The sequence below is a fragment of the Balaenoptera physalus genome (genome assembly GCF_965194825.1).
Source record: "Balaenoptera physalus genome assembly, chromosome: 5".
Taxonomy (NCBI): Eukaryota; Metazoa; Chordata; class Mammalia; order Artiodactyla; family Balaenopteridae; genus Balaenoptera; species Balaenoptera physalus.
Genome location: NC_138884.1, coordinates 9,776,723 through 9,795,781, shown reverse-complemented (window position 1 = coordinate 9,795,781; position 19,059 = coordinate 9,776,723). Strand labels below are relative to the sequence as shown.

The 19,059-nt window shown below is 36.5% G+C and overlaps 1 protein-coding gene across 10 annotated transcripts in view; it reads left to right on the top strand.

Annotated features, from left to right (window-relative positions):
* FAM13A (family with sequence similarity 13 member A) overlaps positions 1-19,059 on the top strand; it is a 349,193-nt gene that overhangs the window by 70,474 nt on the left and 259,660 nt on the right. For all 10 annotated transcript variants that reach the window (XR_014263561.1, XR_014263562.1, XR_014263563.1 and 7 more), the window contains one exon: positions 7,350-7,527. Coding sequence is in view for 5 of the 10 variants with exons in the window: in XM_082461668.1 (XP_082317794.1) it covers positions 7,350-7,527 (178 nt within the window). In the remaining 5 variants the exon portion in view is untranslated. The remainder of the gene's footprint in view (positions 1-7,349; positions 7,528-19,059) is intronic.

Sequence of the window (19,059 nt, the reverse complement as noted above, 5' to 3'; positions counted from 1 at the left end):
TATTTTATGTTTTCATCAACAATGAATGGAAGTTTTAATTTCTCTACATTGTTGATAATACCTGTTATTGTCTGTGTTTTTTTATTTTCATTATCCTCATAGTACAGACAGTAGAGTTTTATAATAGCATGAAGATTATGGGCTTGAAGAGGAAAAAGAGAGACCCAGCAGCTCCAAGTCCAAGAAGATAATGTCTGTTGAGGACTTTTGGAACAAATTATTGCAAACCGAGTGAAATCCTCAGTAAATTCTGCATTTTTCATGAATGCTTTTGTGAGGAGGTCTTGTTTCGATTGAGCTGCAAGAGGGAAAGAGAGAACAGCCAACAAATGAGTTATTAAAAAAAGAAGTAAAACAACTTGTATCAATAGAATCAACTCACATAAAATATTGAAAATTTGTGTAAAGAATATCAGTTTGAGGGGATGTCAAGTGATGAGCTTACTAGACACCTGCATCTCTGCCTGAACTGAGCTAAGCTGTGTCCTGAACCCCTGCTTGGCTGAGCCCATGGACATGGTCAAGTTTTACACTGAGTCCATGAGCAATTTGAAGACTCAAGGGGAAGGTGAAGACATCCAGAACAGTCTTAAATAACTCTGGGCTTGATGGTCTGGTGTCCTGTGACTTAAACCAATCCAGTCTACTTACATCTGAGCACAAGTTTCAGCTGCATCAGTAGTGGAGGGCGGGTAGAGTAGTAGTAGCATGATTTGCACTGAAACTACATATTAACTGTACTTTGCTCGCGTAATATAGCACTAGATTTATGGAGAAAGCCAAGTTTTATTGGCTGGGGTATTGCCAGTACTGTTGAAGATTAGCGTCATTGTGAGAGGTTCCCCCTCCTATATGCTATGACGGTTTTTCCCATGCTCCTGTGTGCAGACATTCCCACATTATAAACAGGTTCTTCAGCTGTTACGTGCTTGTGTCTAACATTTAGCCTAGATGTGAGCTCTTAGTTTTGATATTTAGATAGAATATTTTACATGCTTGTTATATTTTTCATCTATGTCTTCATCCCCACTGACAGGCATTCAGCCCTCAGTGGATGCCCACAGAATAGATACGCTGATCTACTACTTAGGTCTCATGGAGAGTTAGTTTTTGGCTATAGGACTGAAATGTGAAGTATCACCTCTTTGTTCTTCTGCGCCCTTTGCCTTTGCTTTAACATGTGGGTTCCTTCTGGGAGTGGGAGTGTCAGTGTAGATACCAGCTAATTTGGCAATAAACACGCCTCTGCATCTGGCAGAAGCTAATCAGAATGATAAGATTTGTAGTTTTATTAATAGCATCTAAGAATAGGCTGTAATTTATTAATTTTTATTAGTCACTTTATCATCCTGCCCTTTGGGAAATTCGCGTGAGGCTTCTGAGAATGGTGTCATGGGCAAGGGTTGCGAGAGGGCTGTAAAAATATAACCTCTCCTTTTACGTGGAAAAATACCAATTCCATTAATCATAAGATATAATTATGTATATAAACGTCTCGTCACTCTAAAGAAGCGATTCCACTCCTGAGGAATGAAATGCGGGGGTAAGATTCAGGCTAATCCAGGGTAGCTGGCGTGTTATGATTATTTTTCCCATTCTTCTGTGAATGCGTATTTAGAAAGAAATATGGGTCGTGTTTTGTTTATTCTTACATGTGGTATAAAACATTTCGTGACCTGACACTCTTGTAGGCTTTTATGAATAGGTTGTTCCCCGCATACTCCCCAGGACCTAAGAAGCTATAATTGATTGTAAATGAATGAAGATTCCCACCCCCGACTGCTCACCAATTTTGCTTGTTTATTTGTTGACTCAAGGAACATTTCTTAAATGTTTACACGTCTGAGACAGTGTGCTAGGTGCTGTGTAATAATGATGCGAGTGACAGCGAGCTTTGTTGGAGCGCACCGATCACATCATGTGCTCTTGAGGTCAGACTGCCGGGATCTGAGTTGCAGCTTGGTTTCGTGGGAGCTGTGTGAACATGGAGAAGTTAATTAATCTCTCTGTTTCAGTCTAGTCATCTCCAGCTGGGGGTGCCTACGATTCCTATTGCTGCTGTGACAGATTACCAGAAATGTAGGGGCTTAAAACATCACACGTTTACCGTCTTCTTGTTCTGTGGGAAGTGTGTAAGCTCAGCTGGTTTCTCTCCTCCAGGTCTCACAAGGTCAAAACCGACGTGTCAGTCAGCCTGAGTTCTTGCTGCTTCCAGACTCATTCGGGTTTGGGGGAGTTTTCAGTTCCACGTGGTTGTGAGGCCGCGGCCCCTGTTTCCCTGCTGGCTTCTCTGTTTTTGGAGGCCGTCCATATTCTCAGGCTTGTGACCTTCCTCCGTCTTCAGGGTCAGCAGCAGCTCACTATTCTATCTGATAGATTAGCAAGTTTTCAGAAATCCTTGTGTGAGACTTAATGAGGAAATAAAAAGCTACTTCAGTGAATCTGGCGCCATGAAGCTAAATATTTTGGTTCTTTTAATGGCTGACCTTCTCACGGCCCTGAGATATATCGTAGTAGAGATTAGCATTTTGCCAGTTGTTGTTTTTTTTCTCCTTGAGGCTAGGATTGTACGTATAGTAATACAGTATAACTTCATGGCCACTGAAAAGTCAAAGCACATGACAAGCGCTGGGATAAATGTCCAGATTCGATTTAGGTGCTATCCCGTGATGCAGGCCCAGCATTGCTGATTACGACCCTAATCTCTTTTTAATGAGAGCAAATACTTGTCACATGGTTCAGCGTTTGCTCCCTAATCTGGAACAAAAGTTCTTACGGTCCAGTCTTCTTCAACTGCTGAGTAGTTTACCTGTATACCGCAAGTACTGTGTGCTAGTTTTTTGTTTGCGGTTTAGCTTAAAAAATGGGTCAAATTCAGCCAACAATGAAAATCTTTTAAGAAACATGAATAATTTGAAGTGGCACTTTTCACTAATGGAAAAAGTTAGTTCTTGTCCTAGGAAAAGATTGATGTTAAGGAAAATGATGACTGTTTCAATTATTAACCATTATTCCATCTGCAAAGTTTTCTTAAGCCTTTTGGATTAATAAATTATACACATCCTAATTTTTATTCCAATCTAATTCTAGAAGTAACCTCAAGTTTAAAACAGTTAAAATATTCTAATACATCTGCAAGGCGCACTTCACTATTTCTGAGGCTTTTCTGTGGAATTTTATTGCCAAGTATCCTTCCTCTCTGACCACCAAAGGATTTCTTATCATTTAAATACTCCCTGTAGTATAATTCCTATGTAACACCCTGACCCAGCTAGCTCTGTAAATGGACTAAATTAGTCCACATTTCTTTTAGATATATTTGAGATATAGATGTCTCTTTATTCCTATAGTATTAGGTCTTACTGGGTGTCTTGAAAGTGTGCCTTAAATGTGTATCGATCTATTAAAACTACTTCTTGATCACTTTTTATATGCCAGGCATTGAGGGGCTTTAAAAGATGTTTAAAGCTCAATCTCCAACTCTGAAAGAGCTTACACTTGCCAGTTTGTGGATTTTTTTTTTTTTTTTACTTTAACTTCCTCCAAACATCAAATGCATTGTCAACGAGGCCTTCCTGACAATCTTATTTATAATTACAGTCACCACGCCTCACGCTGGCCAGTACTCCCAGTTTCTTCTAGCCCTATTACTATATTTATTTTTTAATGTCTCATCCACAAGAATATAAGTTCCATCAAGGCAGGGATTTCTGTTTTGTTTACTGATATATCCCAAATGCTTAGAATTGTGCCTGACATAGAGTAGTTACTCAATAGCTACTTGTTGAATGATTGAATAAGTATTCCATACACATATTTTTCATGTGTAAAACAAACAGGACACATTGAAACTCTATCCAGAATCTGCCCATGTCTCACCATCTTACCACTGGCAACCTGGTCCAGGCCAACTGGCCTTTCTCCTCTGGGAGTGTCACAGTGGTCCTCTAACCAGAGTCTCCCTGCGTTCAGCTCTGCCTCCCACAGTTGGGATTCAGTAGAGCAGCCAGAGTGGCCCTTTAAAGTCTCGCCACAGCTCAAAACCCTGACTTAGGGGGAGAAAAAAAACCCCATGACTTACAAGACTGTAATGATATGCTCTGTCTACCCGCTGCCTTCACTGTCCCCTGATTTCATGTCCTGCCACTCTCCCACCTACCACCCCTTGGCCCCAGCCCCAGGACCCACTTAGGGCCCTAACACTTGCTGTGTCCACTGCTTAGAATGCACTTTGCTCTTTCCTTCAGCTCTGCTCGGTTGTCACCACAGCCGAGAGGCCTTCTCGACTTTGATAAGGTAAACACGATCACTACCTCATTAAGAGGCCTTCCCTGCCATCCCTCACTCCTGCTGGTGTTAGAGACAGTCAGACACGCAGACAGCATGTGATCAACACCACACATAGTGTGCCATAAGTATACGTTAGGAATCAATGTGCCCAAGATAGAAGCATGGCTAACGCTTGTTTATGACGTGAGACGTTGAGGGAGACATTGTCATAACCGATATAAATGCAAGAACATGAGTGAATATGGCACTGTTTATTATATTTAGGTACCAGTGAATCAAAAAGTAATGCAAGCAATAATGATTATTATGAACTTTGCTTCTGGAAAACATCAGAAGGCATCTCCTTAGGCACATTCACACCCACACTCCCCCACTGAGTGCTACGCTGGGCATTCTTCCACAGTCCCCCTCTAAACGTGTGGAGCAGTTATTAATCTTACATGTAGGAAACCTCGTCTCTGGGGTGGCTGTAGGCAGACAATAGTGGTGATATTTACCCCATATTTCTGGAAACGCAGTGCCCATGGCAGATTCTCAGTATTACGGTAGCACGTAATTAATTGGTATGGAAAGAGGCAAGTAGAAATGTCATGCTATATAAAGTAAGGTCTTGACAGAACTGTCGATGTATCTGAACAAATTCAGGAGGTAAATTATGAATATTTAAGGTCCAAACGTGATGTGCTGCTATCAGAGCCGCCCAAGTAGTGAATTAGTAGTGAATTCACCCAGCGAGTGAACCGGTGAATCTGGTCTTCCATCACAGGAAGCAGAAATGCTCTTGGGTAGAAGGAGATAGATATATTTTTTCCCTCATATTTATTTTTGCTTTTGGGAACCATATTTAGCGATTCTTTCATTCATGCCATAAAGGATTTCATGGTATTTTGTTAAGTTGGTGATTCTCTGGATAGATGTCTCCCTTCCCATTTTTTGTCAGTTTTATTTCCTGGGAAATTATTCATTGTATTTCAGAATATTAGAAGTATGATCAAAGTACTGCTTCTTTTTCAAAGATGTCATAAATTCCTAACTATTTTGAATATTTTTTTTTTGATCTGGTATCTTCACACATTGCCTGCCGTAGGATTTGAGGTTTCATTTCAGAGCCAGAAAGAAGGGCAGGGGTGCCTTGTCAAGGCTGTTGGAAAGCTGTTGCTGGTACCCGGAAATGCTGGGAATTAATCCACAATTTTAGAATGAGAGCACACACCCATGAAAACATCCAGACTCACTTTGGATTAGTCACCATAAAAAAAAAACAAAAAAAAACAAATAGGAGTACATTTTCTCTTAGTTCATATTTATATGATGTAAAGGCATGAGAAATGGGTAGTCTTCAATACATTTTTAATCACTCCAAACTTATTTCCATTTCTTACCTGTTTCTGGTAGGCAAGATCATAGTACAGTGGAAAATAATGCCATCATATGCAACATACCGCATGTCTTTATGGATTATCAAAGTATTTGGATATGATTTCTTTTTTAAATATAACTTAAGTTAATATGAAAAACTTCTAGAATCAAGAAAGCTATTTTGCCCTAAACATTATAGTTTATTGAATCACATTGTTTGTGATCAGTAAGAAATAATTATTCTAATCATAAATAGAATGTTCTCCAATATGATTCTACCAAAGATTGAAATCTACACATTTTTGGCATTACTGTTTTTGACAGCATCACTTATTCTAATATTCATAAAGGTTAGGTTTGGATTAGGGTTCATATTAAAAGACATTTCACTAAAACCTCAGTGTGTTCATAAAACCAAATTAATGAAGGTAAAGCAAAAAGTTATTTTGTTTATGTAACAAATACTTAACATAGCACTTAGTATGTGTCAACTACTCTGTTTTAAGTACTCCACAACTGTCAACTCGTTTCATCCTCATCACAACCCTACTGGATAGTTACTATTACCACTTACAAATAGGGAAACAGTTCAGTGAAGAGTCTGAGGTCACACAGGTAGTAGGTGGCTAAAGCAGGATCCTAACCCAGAAAGTGGCCCCCAAGCCTGCATTCTTACCCTGTGCTCTACGGACACTCAGTAGCAGTCTGTGACTTTCTGTGTGTTTTCTGTGTTTTCATTTCCTGTGATGGCACGTTACCTATGTATCTTGTAACGCTGACTAATCAGTGTTAACAATCAGTCCTCTTCCTTTGCATCTTATTTGCCTCACTTTTCTGTTTCTTATACTCTTGACTGGCTAAAGCAGCTGGCCTATCTAAATTAAAGAATCCAATGTGTATTAAATATAAGTGGATTAAATTTTTATTCTCTTACACATCTGTCTAAAGGATGGATTGTCATTATTCCCCTTAAGTATTCGCTGTAAAAGATTTGTATTTTCCTCTGACAGAAAGTAGTATACAAAATTACTTAAGATAGCAACTTCACTGTATTTAAATATTGACAAAACAAACAAATCTTTGAGAACTGAGGAGAACTTTTCACATGTCTGCCTGTGAATTCTGGCACATCGTTGGATATTTTTGGCTTTATACAAGGTTATTAGGCTTTTGTATGAGGCACATATCAAATTCTAAACTATATGACGTGGGCGATTAAAAAGCTGTGTAAAAATTAAAAGTTTCCTTCAGTTTTCTCTGTGCACAGATTCCTGTTTACTAAGTTTGGTGTCACTCATGGTAATCCTGGGAGGTCTCTTGTATCAAATTTTATTCAACCAAGAGATTCTTGTTTTTAACAGACTTGAAGACAAAAGTCAAATGGAAGATTCCACTATGAATAAAAACCCAACCATTATCTTAATTTGTGTCATGAAAACACAAAATTGAAATACTAACCTATTTTATGCACTGAATAAAAAGCTTGTGGTTTTCAAGATGTGTTGAATAAGTTAGTTATTCTTTGAAGTCAAACGCTTGAGGATCAAAGAAAAGGCAAAAATACCTCTTTATAATGCCGTATCTCAGTCCCTGGGAATGATTTTCTGAATTAAGTGTTATAATGTATTGTACCTGTGTATCTTTGTTATTGTTACCGTAAAATATGCCTGAGAACATTTTTTGTTCTTTTTTCTTTCCAGATGACAGAAATGCTGCTCAGGAGAGTAGCTTAAGAGCCTTAATAAAAGAGCTGCCAGACACCCACTACTGCCTCCTCAAGTACCTTTGCCAATTCCTGACAAAAGTAGCCAAGCACCATGTGCAGAACCGCATGAATGTTCACAACCTCGCCACTGTATTTGGGCCAAATTGCTTTCAGTAAGTTAGTGAAGTTTTGCTGTTAATATCATCACATATCGCCTTTTCCTTTACAACTGCCTGAAATCACTGCAATGTAGAAGCATATTTCAGACTAAAAAGTCAACCAATTTATGTTGGAGAAGTTCCATTTTTGGTATTGGGCATTTTAGCCTTTTTTTTCATCCCAGTTTTGAAGAAGGAAGCTATGCCTTCTTATGAAACTGTAATTTGTAATGTTTCAAACAACCTTATTTAAAATTCTGGAAATGAGTTTTACTTTCATTAAAATGGACATTTAAAAAAATCTAATCTTAAACATTGATTAGAAAAAAGGGAAGGAGTTTGATATAGTATGTAATTTTTTTAATAGTGATAAAGTTCAAATCATTGCTAATAGATGGAAAATAACAAGCAGAATATGTCAGTGAGAGAAAAATGTAACCTCAGCTACATTTGTTCATTTTCTAGGAATAGACTAGAAATAAACTAGACTCCTTGGTAGGTGCTATATTTCTAGCCGCAGAACTTTGGTAAAGCTTTATATTTTCCCTGTTATTCCTTAAAGCTCTTTAATCATTGATACATGAACCATGATCTTGTAAGCCAGAGACTTTGCTTTTAACTCTCCTATTAATACCTCTGATATCAGACATGTTCCTTCTACTTATAAGGAGAGAGAAAGAAAGAAGACCCACACTTTAAAGCTCTCAGAAGTTCTCAGCAAGTTTTTTTTGTTTGTTTGTTTGTTTTAAATAGTATATCTGCTTATCCACTCCATTTATCTACAGACTCATTCAGCTGCCCGGAACTAGTAATATTACAGTCCTCAGAATGACTCTAAATATAAACTCTGGCTTAGATCATAGTGACTGTGGAGAGAAATTCTACCTTGAATAACTAATCCCCCTTGTAACCTTAGAGATTTACATTTTAAATAATGGCATAGGATATGTTAGGGTCTTGTGAATAGATATCTCAGACACGGGCTCCACTAATATCTTATTCAGGAGCCCTGTGATAGTAAAAAGACGGTATTTGTTCTTTTTACACTTATCTGCAGAGTAAACCTTGGGTGACCTACGTGTAAGAAATAAAGGTAAGTAGAAAACTGTTCAGTAATTTTGAAACCCTAGATTCTAGAAGAGGCGAACATGAATTTGTAAATAGAATGCTTATTTAATGACATACGGATTATACTTCATTGCTGACATGTTGGATTGGGCTTGATCTGGAATTTCTGGTAACCTGCTTCAATTAGTCAATCATAATATCCAGTAAGAAATGAGTTATATGGTCTTTTAATCAGTATAGCTTTTCAAATTTTTTTATTGTGGTAAAATAAACATAATATAAAGTTTACCATTTTTACCATTTTGAGTATGCAGTTCAATGGCATTAAGTACATTCACATTGGTGTGATCTACTAATTGATGTGTATTCCTAAACTTTTGGATTTTGAAGTCACTATTAGGTACTTTTCTCACTGAAATAGAGTATAATAGTTATAGCAGGTAGTGTTTATTAAGAACTTACTAAGTACTGTACTCATTTATCTGATTGAGTCCAAAGAGGGAGAGATGGTTTATTGTGAACTTGAAGTTCCCCGATTTAGGACAAGAAAATAGTTACTTCAGTTCCTGTGACCACAGTTAGGTCAATGACCACAGTTAGTCCATAACTGTTATAAAAATCATCAGTAGAAAGCCTGCCATTTAAGGACACTTCTCTCACCATGAACCACTGAAAGACAAATGAAATACTTTTCAATAACTTAGGTGAATACAATGTATACATTATACGGTCAGTAGAGGAGGATTTTTTTCTGAAAAGGGGAAATCCTCATGAAATGTTATCTTTTTAAAGGCTATAAACTTTAGATACAGAATGATATTGTTATGAAATATACAATAATAAAACTGGAAGGAATATACCAATAATATATGATTGGTATTCTGGATGCTGGGCTTCTTGGTGACTCTTAATTACCAGGTTTTCAACATGTACTTCCAGTTATGGGTTATTAAATCTAGATGATTGGGTAATATTATCACTGTAAAATATTCAAACAATGTAGAGGTATACAGAATAAAAATATCGTCCATTAGTTCCTCCCATTCCAACCTCTTCTCTTTAGAGATGAAATCAGTAAAATACGTACCGGTAGATACGTATCCTTCTTTTTTGGGGGGTGGGCACGTTGTGCAGCATGCGGGATCTCAGTTCCCCCATGAGGGATGGAACCCGTGCCCCCTGCAGTAGAAGCGCGGAGTCCTAACCACTGCACCACCAGGGAAGTGTCCCCTGCTTCTTCTTTTTGAACGTAGCCATAAATCTTTTTTTTTTTTTTTGGCCATGCTGCGTGGCATGCGGGATCTTAGTTCCCTAACCAGGTTTTGAACCCGCCCTCTGCAGTGGAAGGGCGGAGTCCTAACCACTGGACTGAAGGGGAAGTCCCATAAATCTATTTTTAAATATAAATGGGATTAAGATGCATATATTGTGAAGCTTGATTGTTTTTATGGTAACACTAGAACTTTTAGTGACAAAATATTTATATACCTCATTCTTTTAACTATTAAAAGTGTGAATTTGTTCTAACTCAACTATCCCTCCATTAATGAGCACTGAGGTTGTCGATTTTTTGACATTAAAACGGAGTTGCAGTGTGCATCCTGAGTGTGACTCTTTATGTACACTGTCTTATTGCTTTGTAGAAGTTCTTTAGGTCTCTTGTCCATTATAAAGATTACAAACATTTTCTTCCATTCTGTTGTTTGCCTTTTAGCTTTATTTATGGTGCTTTATAAATTTTTTTGATTTTAATTTACTTAATGTGTCAACTCTTCCTCTTTTTATCAGAATTTAGGTCTTAATAATATTTCTAAATAATATTAATAATGTCTTGCTTAATGCTAATAATATCATAAAGGTATTACAAAACATTTTTCTTTTGTCATATTTATAGGCTTTTATGATTAGGTTTTTACTTTATCTAGAATTTATTTTTTAATTAATTAATTTATTTATCTATTTTTGGCTGCGTTGGGTCTTCGTTGCTGCGTGCGGGCTTTCTCTAGTTGCAGTGAGCGGGGGCTACTCTTCCTTGTGGTGCACGGGCTTCTCACTGCTGTGCCTTCTCTTGTTGCAGAGCACGGGCTCTAGGCACATGAGCTTCAGTACTTGTGGCACGTGGCCTCAGTAGTTGTGGCTCGCGGGCTCTAGAGCACAGGCTCAGTAGTTGTGGTGCACCGGCGTAGTTGCTCTGTGACATGTGGGATCTTCCCGGACCAGGGCTCAAACCCGTGTCCCCTGCATTGGCAGGCAGATTCTCAACCACTGCACCACCAGGGAGGTCCTAGAATTTATTTTTGTATATATCACATATGGATCCAGTTTGATTTTTCATCAAGTAGATAGCTAATTGTTACCAAATCATTCATTGAGCAGTACATCTCTTTGCTAATTTACAGTGCCAACTCAATCACATATTAACTTCCTACACATACGTGAGTTTGTTTCTGGTGTTTGTATGACTTCTTCCTGTTTTCCATATTTCTATTACATTTACCCTTTCAGAGGAATTTTAGAGTCTCCATGGTAAGTGGTATCTCATTGTGGTTTTGATTTGCATCTCCCTGATAACTAATGACATTGAATATCTTTTCATGTGCTTATTGGCCATTTGTGTATCTTTGGAAAAATGTCCATTCAGAGCCTCTGCCCATTTTTAGTTGGATTTTTTGTCTTTATTATTGAATTGTAAGAGTCTTTTCTACATTTTGGATATAAGTCCCTTATCAGATATAGGATTTGCATATATTTTCTCCTATTCTATGAGATGTCTTTTCATTTTCTTGATTGTGTCCTTTCAAACACAAAATTTTAAATTTTGATAAAGTCCAATATATCTAGTTTTTCTTTTGTCACTTATGCTTTTGGTGTTGTATCTAAGACAATTTTGCCCAACCCATGAAGACTTTTTTTAAATATTTATTTATTTATTTATTTATGGCTGTGCTGGGTCTTCGTTTCTGTGCGAGGGCTTTCTCTAGTTGTGGCAAGCGGGGGCCACTCCTCATCGCGGTGCGCAGGCCTCTCACTATCGCGGCCTATCTTGTTGCGGAGCACAGGCTCCAGACGCGCAGGCTCAGTAATTGTGGCTCACGGGCCCAGTTGCTCCGCGGCATGTGGGATCCTCCCAGACCAGGGCTCGAACCCGTGTGCCCTGCATTGGCAGGCAGACTCTCAACCACTGCGCCACCAGGGAAGCCCAAGACTTTTTTAAGAGCTTTATTGTTTTAACTCTTACACTTAAGTCTATGGGGTTAATTTGAAGTTAATTTTTGTGTGATGTAAGGAAGGAGTGCAACTCCATTCCTTTGGATGCAGTTGTCCTAGTACCATTTGTTGAAAAGACTGTTTTTCTCCATTGAATTGTCTTGGCACTCTTGTCAGAAATTGGTTAACCATATGGTTAGGGTTTATTTATGGACTTTCAGTTTTATTCCATTGATCTATTATATATCTATCCTTATGCGGTTACCACACTGTCTTGATTCCTATGGCTTCTTAGTAAGTTTTGAAATCAGGAAATGTCCATCTTCCAACTTCGTTCTTCTTTTTCAAGATTGCCCCTTGCATTTCCATATAAATCTTAGGATCATATTGTAAATTTCTGCAAAAAAAAAAAGCCAGCTGGTGTTTTGATAGGAATTCTCTTGAATATGTAGGTCAATTTTGGGAGTATTGCCAGCTTAACAATATTGAATCTTCCAATCTATGAACATGGGATGTCGTCTTTCTACGTACTTATGTCTTCTTTAATTTCTTTCAACAATGTTTTATTGTTTCCTGAGCACAAATTTCATACTCTTCTGTTAAATCTATTCTTAAATGTGTATTCTTTTAGATGCTATTCTAAATATGTTTTCTTAATTTTATTTTCAGATTGTTCATGGCTAGTGCTAACATAGTTTTAATTTGCATTTATTTTATTATAAATGAAGTGGAACATCTTATATTTAAGGGCCATTTGTGTATCTTTCTCTCGACGTGTTTGTTCGTGTTTTTGCCCATTTTCCTATCAGGTCCTCAGGGTTTTTTTTTTTTTTTTTCTCTTGTTGGATATTTATTTATTTTGCTCTCTTTTTTCTTCTAGTAAACACACTTAAAACTCTGATTTTCTGTCAGTCTCATTTTGTCCCATCACATTCAATATTATTGTATCTCTTCTTGTCATAGTTTGGATTGTCCAAGTTCTAAGCCCTGAGACTGAGGTTTCAAGGAGGAGTTTTCTTGGGTAGTGCTCTTTGGAACCATACCTGTAAGGAATAGAGGGAAGAAAGATTAGGCAGAAGTTGAACTGCTCTACAGTGGTAACAAAGGCCTCACTCAGTCCCAGCATTACTTAGAAGCTGGGATGGCTTTTCAGAGATACCCTAAATTGAGTCAAGGAGGTTGGTCCATTTACCCCATCTCCATCAGTCACTGGAAGTGAGCTGTGCCCAGGGAGGTGGTGTAATCTTAGGGGAGGGACTTGGCTACGAGCCATAAGTAGGCGACACTCTCGGCACCTGGGGTAATGAATATTTCTGGTGTGAAGGGGCATGTGAGGCCCACAAAGTCCACTATATTTGTATACTAATGTTTTTATAATATACTACGGTACAGTAATACATATTTTTCTATGAAAATTTCAGCAAACTTTGGACTGTAAGTTGTATATGGTTTTTCTAGGGAGATCCCTAATATTCTAGTTTCTAAGACAAGTACAAGTCCTCCTAAAGAATGTTCTTAGAGATTAGAAGCAATTGCTTTCCTAAGTTTTGAAAATTATTAAAATGGGTACTGGATTTTCAGTGGTTTGGATAACATGACATAACAAAAGAATGTTATTCTAGTCCTTGTTCTGTCATTTGATAGGTGCGACCTTCTGTGTTATTTATTTTTCTGTTAAGTTTTCTGTAAAATGGGACCTGTAGAGTTTGCTTTGAAGCTTAAGTGAGACTATAAGAGAAAGTCCTGGTGCACAGTAGACAATTGGTAAAGTGGTGTTGAAATGTGTGTACATTTAACTGAACACATTTACAGTTGCATTAAGGGAAAGATCAGGTTTTATACATTTTACCCATCATACCGCTTAATGAAGTGAGCTCCTTAGAAATGTGAGGTGAGAGCCATGACATTTTTTTACTTCAGTTGTCTTAGTTTTCACTTTCTTCTTACATATATTATGATCATACAGTATTGAGTATGCCTTTTAATATTTAAAGAAGATATTTTTTTCTTGTCCAGTAAAACTTATAAATACAAACCAACTTCTTCAAATTATCAGACACACACCTTGTGACCTCCCCAGATTGCCTTGGCACTCTCCACCTCCCAGACGAATCTGCCACCAGGGATTGACTGTTCAGCTGCCTGGGGAATGCTGGATCCTTCTCCTTGGCTGCTGCCTTGCAGCTGGGCCAACCAGCCGCCTGCCCAGAGCTTCCTCCATCACTTTTGGACTCTGGACTAGGATCTGAATTCCTGATGGGCTGCCAGAGGGGCTGGATAAGGTAACCTGAAAGTCTAGAACAGTTAAGTCCCTCTGAGTGAACCGTAGCAGTGCAGAACAGGAGTTGGGAGGAAACCAGCTAGATCCCTTCTTTCACCCTCCCATGGAATACTGCATGCCATGGCTTCTCTCTCCTTGCAGCCCACCTGCTGAATTCCAGGCCATCAAACAGCATCTTTCAAACAAACTGTTGTGTGTCTTGGTGTTCTTTGTGAAATAGCTATGCACACTATTCATTGTTTCACATCCCCACTTGCCTCTTTTCCTCACCCATGTTGACCTGTCCCCTGCTTCCAAAGTTATGCACCAACATGCCCATCCTTGCCCCAGTCTCGGGTTTTGGTTTTTGTTTTTTGAGAATCTGCTCTAAGGCACTGTGCACCTAAGGACTCAGCAGGCTGCTCCAGTACAGGAAGAAATCTATTTTCTTAAGTTATGGTGAGAGTGTTGTACTTTAAGAATTTTAAAGAATAATGTTGGCTATGCATGATTTTTTTTTTTTTACATGCTGACTTTGGAACCTAATTTCCTCATAAAGAGCAACTTCACTGTAAACATTTTACCTCCCCGGTATTATTATAGGAGTCCTTTGAGTTTGAAGTTTCCTTTGAGAAAAAGTATTCAAAGCTGAGAATGATGTTAGAAAAAGCTAAATATTTGTATTTACTCTTACTTATTATTAATTTAAAAATCTATTTGTTAAATAGACATTGATGAAGAGACCAAAGACCCCCTAGTGATGCTTTAGCTGAGTTTTTTTTTTTTTTTTGGTTGTTTAATATTCTTGACACTCTGCATTAAACTCATTGTGTAGACTCAGTTTCCATCATTCAATAATATCAATAACATCAAAATTTAATATCCAGTAATTAAAACAAATCTGCTAATTGCTACCGATGAGTAAGCCATTTTGATCAAACTCGGCTTCATCCCTTTGCTTCCTTTGCCTTTTGTCTATAGATCAGGAAGTTAATCCTATCCCTTAAAACAAATGTTTCAGTGTTAATAAGGTAATCAGTAATATAGGTATTTCTGAAGCTTAAAGAGATAGATCAATTTTAGATTTTGAATGATAAGGCCTTCCACATGTGCTTCTATCCGAAATATTACGTTTTTGCTTAGAGACAGCATAAAAATGGTTTTAAAGCTGCTATTGGCCTCTTTCAAATGTTGAAAAAAAAAAATAACACAGTAAGTTAATGGTACCAAGTCACTAACTTATAACCTGTGGTTACATGATCTGTGTGTGTGTATAATTAGGTATTTGGACATCAGTTAATATTAGATGAGATCAGCTAAATTTGTAGACATAAACAGGATGTGTAACCAGATAAGCCTGCAATGTTGCTGTCATCTTATCTGCTAACTGCTACTAAGAAGCTTTGTTTGGTTTGTAGCCCAAATGTTACTTTTGGGAAGTTGGTCATTTGGATTGAAAAATGTAGATGGTTGATCTTTAAAAAAAATTAAGCCCAAGCCCTAGTCTCACATATTTATATATTTATAACCTGTTGACATATCTCTTTATAAACTGCAAGTTGTTCATGTAACTTTTATCACAATTGTATATATTATCGTCATCCTCCATAAACATGTTTTTGGCAATTAAAGAATGGGTGAGTGGAAAGTTTGGTCTTTCTCTGCTGAAACCCAGACCAGCCCTTTCCCGTGGTTACTTCATTGCCTGTACTTCTGTGTTATCAATCACCCATCACTTCTAATTGTCTTAATTGACTTTCCAGTTGCCTTTTTTTTCAAAATGGGTATAAGTTTATTTTTTATTATAAAAGTAACATTAATTTAAAAAGAAAAGTTTTTTTCGTACCAAAAAAACCACAAGTATAAGGATGAAAATGAAAATCATAATTCTACACCCACATTCAGTCATTGTTTGTACTTCGGCTTAAGTGCTTCCATATTCTTTTCTCTGAATGCTTACATATATATTTATATTTGTTTGATTAAAGATGAGGTAGTAAAATATTCCTGCTTTGTAACGCTTATTTAAGAACTTAATGTCATCTACTGTGGCATTTTTCCATGCTTATAATTTTACCTCATCATTTCTAATGACCGCATAGTGTTCTGATCTTTTGATCAATATCCTTTACTTAAGCCATCCCTATAAATGGCATTTCACAATTTTTTTCTCAGCGGTGATAACAGGTAACATTTATTGAGTGCTTACTAAGTTGCTCGCAATGTTCTGGGTGCTTTTCATTTATTTGCCAATTTTATCCTTAAAACCCTATGAGGCAAATACTATTATTGTCTGTACTTTACTCATGAAGAAATTGAAGCACAGGAAGTTAAACTTGCTGAAGGTCACGTGGGTAGGAAGAGGTTAGCGTCAGGAGTCCGGGTCCAGACAGCCTGACTCCTCAGCTCCAAGCTCTTAATCACCACTCAGTAACTGTTCCCCCTATAAACAGCATTGCAGAGACTATTATTGAACATACATTTTTCACACGTCACTAATTATTTTCTTTGGATGTACTTTTAGAAGTCGACTTGACTAGTCAAAGGATATTTGTATCATCAAATTTTTTCTTCATCGAGAGGTTGTACCAGTTCATGCTGGAGCGTCCCCCTCTGAATGTCTCCCCTTTCCCACACCTTCTCCAATACTGACGTTATTATTTTTCATAGTTGCCAATATAATAAGTGAATATTATTTCTTGTTAAAAAAATGTTGCTTATTTGATTATTGTGAGGTTCAAAATATTTAAAAACCTGTTTTCCCATATAGTTTTTCTTTTGTAAATTGCCTTTTTACTTTTTTCAGGCTTTCTAAGCTGGTGAGTTTTGTTTTTGTTTTTTTTTTTTTTGGTAATCAATTTGTAAGAGTTCCTTTTGTAGTACAACTATTAATCTACTGTTATATATTAGAAATACTCACAGCTTATAATTCACATTTAAACCTCATAATTCTTTTTGCCATAAAGAAGTTCAAAATTTTTATTAATCCTGTATATCAATTTGTGTTGTTTGGGTTTGATGTTATCCATAAAAGACCTTCTACCTCAAGGTTGTAAGAATATTTACTTATATTGTCTCAATATTTTTGCAGTTTCATATTTTGATAATTAAATCTTGAGTATATGTGAACATTAGAAAAGGTATGATATGGGAATCTAAAGTTATTAAATATTCTCCTATATTTTATCATAGCATATTTATAATTTTTAAAATATTTAGATACTGAATTCTAGTGAAATTTACTTTGGAATAAGGTACGCTTTAAGAATGTAATTTTAAAAAAATGTAATTTTTCACTGAAATAATTAGCCTGCCAACCAAACACCTAGAGAGTAATTCATACTTTGCCAACTGATTCAAGAAGTCACTTTTGTCATTACTATATCAAATTTTTAGATATATTTTGGCCTTATCTGGGCTCTCTTCCCCTACTTGAATGTGTCTGCCTCTCTGGTGCTAGTATCATAGCCTTTCTATTTTAATGTCATGAGTGATATTCTTCCACTTAATTCTTTTTCAGAATTTTCCTGGATAATTATGTGCATATATTCTCCTAGAACATCAGAATATTTTTCTAGATTGAAAAATTCCCATTGAGTTTTAGTTTTAATCAGGTATAGTTTGAAATATTTAATATTGAGTCATTCATTCATTTAGTAAAATGACATATCTCCCCATTTAGTCCAATTTTTACTTACAGATTTTTTCCCTAAAGTTGTAGACGTTTGAAAAAAATATGTAAAGTTGTCAAGTATACGGTGAAAAATCATCCACTAATCCTAGGTAATACCAGAAATACTAACTTAAAATGTTTTGTCTATTCCTTTCAGCTTTCTTTTTATGTATATATTCTTTTGTAAATTTTATGTTTTACATTTTATATACCTTTTTAATCCTGCTTTTTTTTTTTTTTTACAAAATATTAAATTATAGTGTTTCCCATGTCATTTAAATCCTTTAGTTTTACATCTTTTTTGTTTGCTCATAACCAAGCTTTTTTTGTGTAGAAGGTGACAGACTTATATATTAAATTCTGTGTGTATACAAAAAGTATATTCCTCAATTATGTATTTCTCAGGGTGCATCCATAAGCATAGTTGGTACTCTCATACTTTTATGGATAAAAAGCTGAAGTGTACAAAGTATCGATCTTTAGGATTACAGAAGCTAAAATAGAACTGAAATTTATTTTGGTTTTTTCCATTTGAAACTCTGAACTAGGCAAGAGAATAATCAATTGCTTTTCAGAGAGAAAACAACCACATTGATGCAGAAAGATTTCTACATTATCATTGTCTCTTGCTCAGATGAATAGAAGTATAGGTCAAACCATATAAAACTGCCATTTTTCTAGTTCAAAATGGCCAAATATTGCAATTACTATAATTAAATCTAATAGTAAGCTCAAGTCTACTATTCCCTTTATTATCAGCTAAGAACATGAGTTTGAATCATAAGAAATCAAATATACATATTGAAGATGATACTACAAATTCTCTATTAGCTGTTCTTTTACTTTTTTGCAGGAATAATGATGGTGTATAATTTTGTGTGACCCATACATAGTGTTCCTCCCAATATTCTGTGTGAAGGTAAAGTTTATTACTCTGGTTAATGGTAATAATGATGCGTCAAGCCTTGATTTTTTTAAATGTAAGCAATTAGAAAGGGTGCTTTTTGACCTTGGTCTCACTCAAGAGATGGCAGTGTACTAACCTTAGATCTGCAAGTGGTTGCAAAAATAGAAATAGATTGCTTGTTTATAGTATATGAGATAAGCAACCAATAGTACTGAAAAATGTCCAGGGTAATTTACATCCTTTCTTATGTGAAATAAGAATTTACTTTTATATTGCAAGGAGCAGAGATTTTTTTTTTCCCCCTAGTACTCTTACGTCAATACATTTAAGGTCAGTGCTGATGTGAGAAAAAGGATAAAGTAGATGGCTTGCAGGTCTTTTACCCCATCAGTGTGATGCAGTGTTTTTAAAATGTGTGAACCCTTCTCTGGA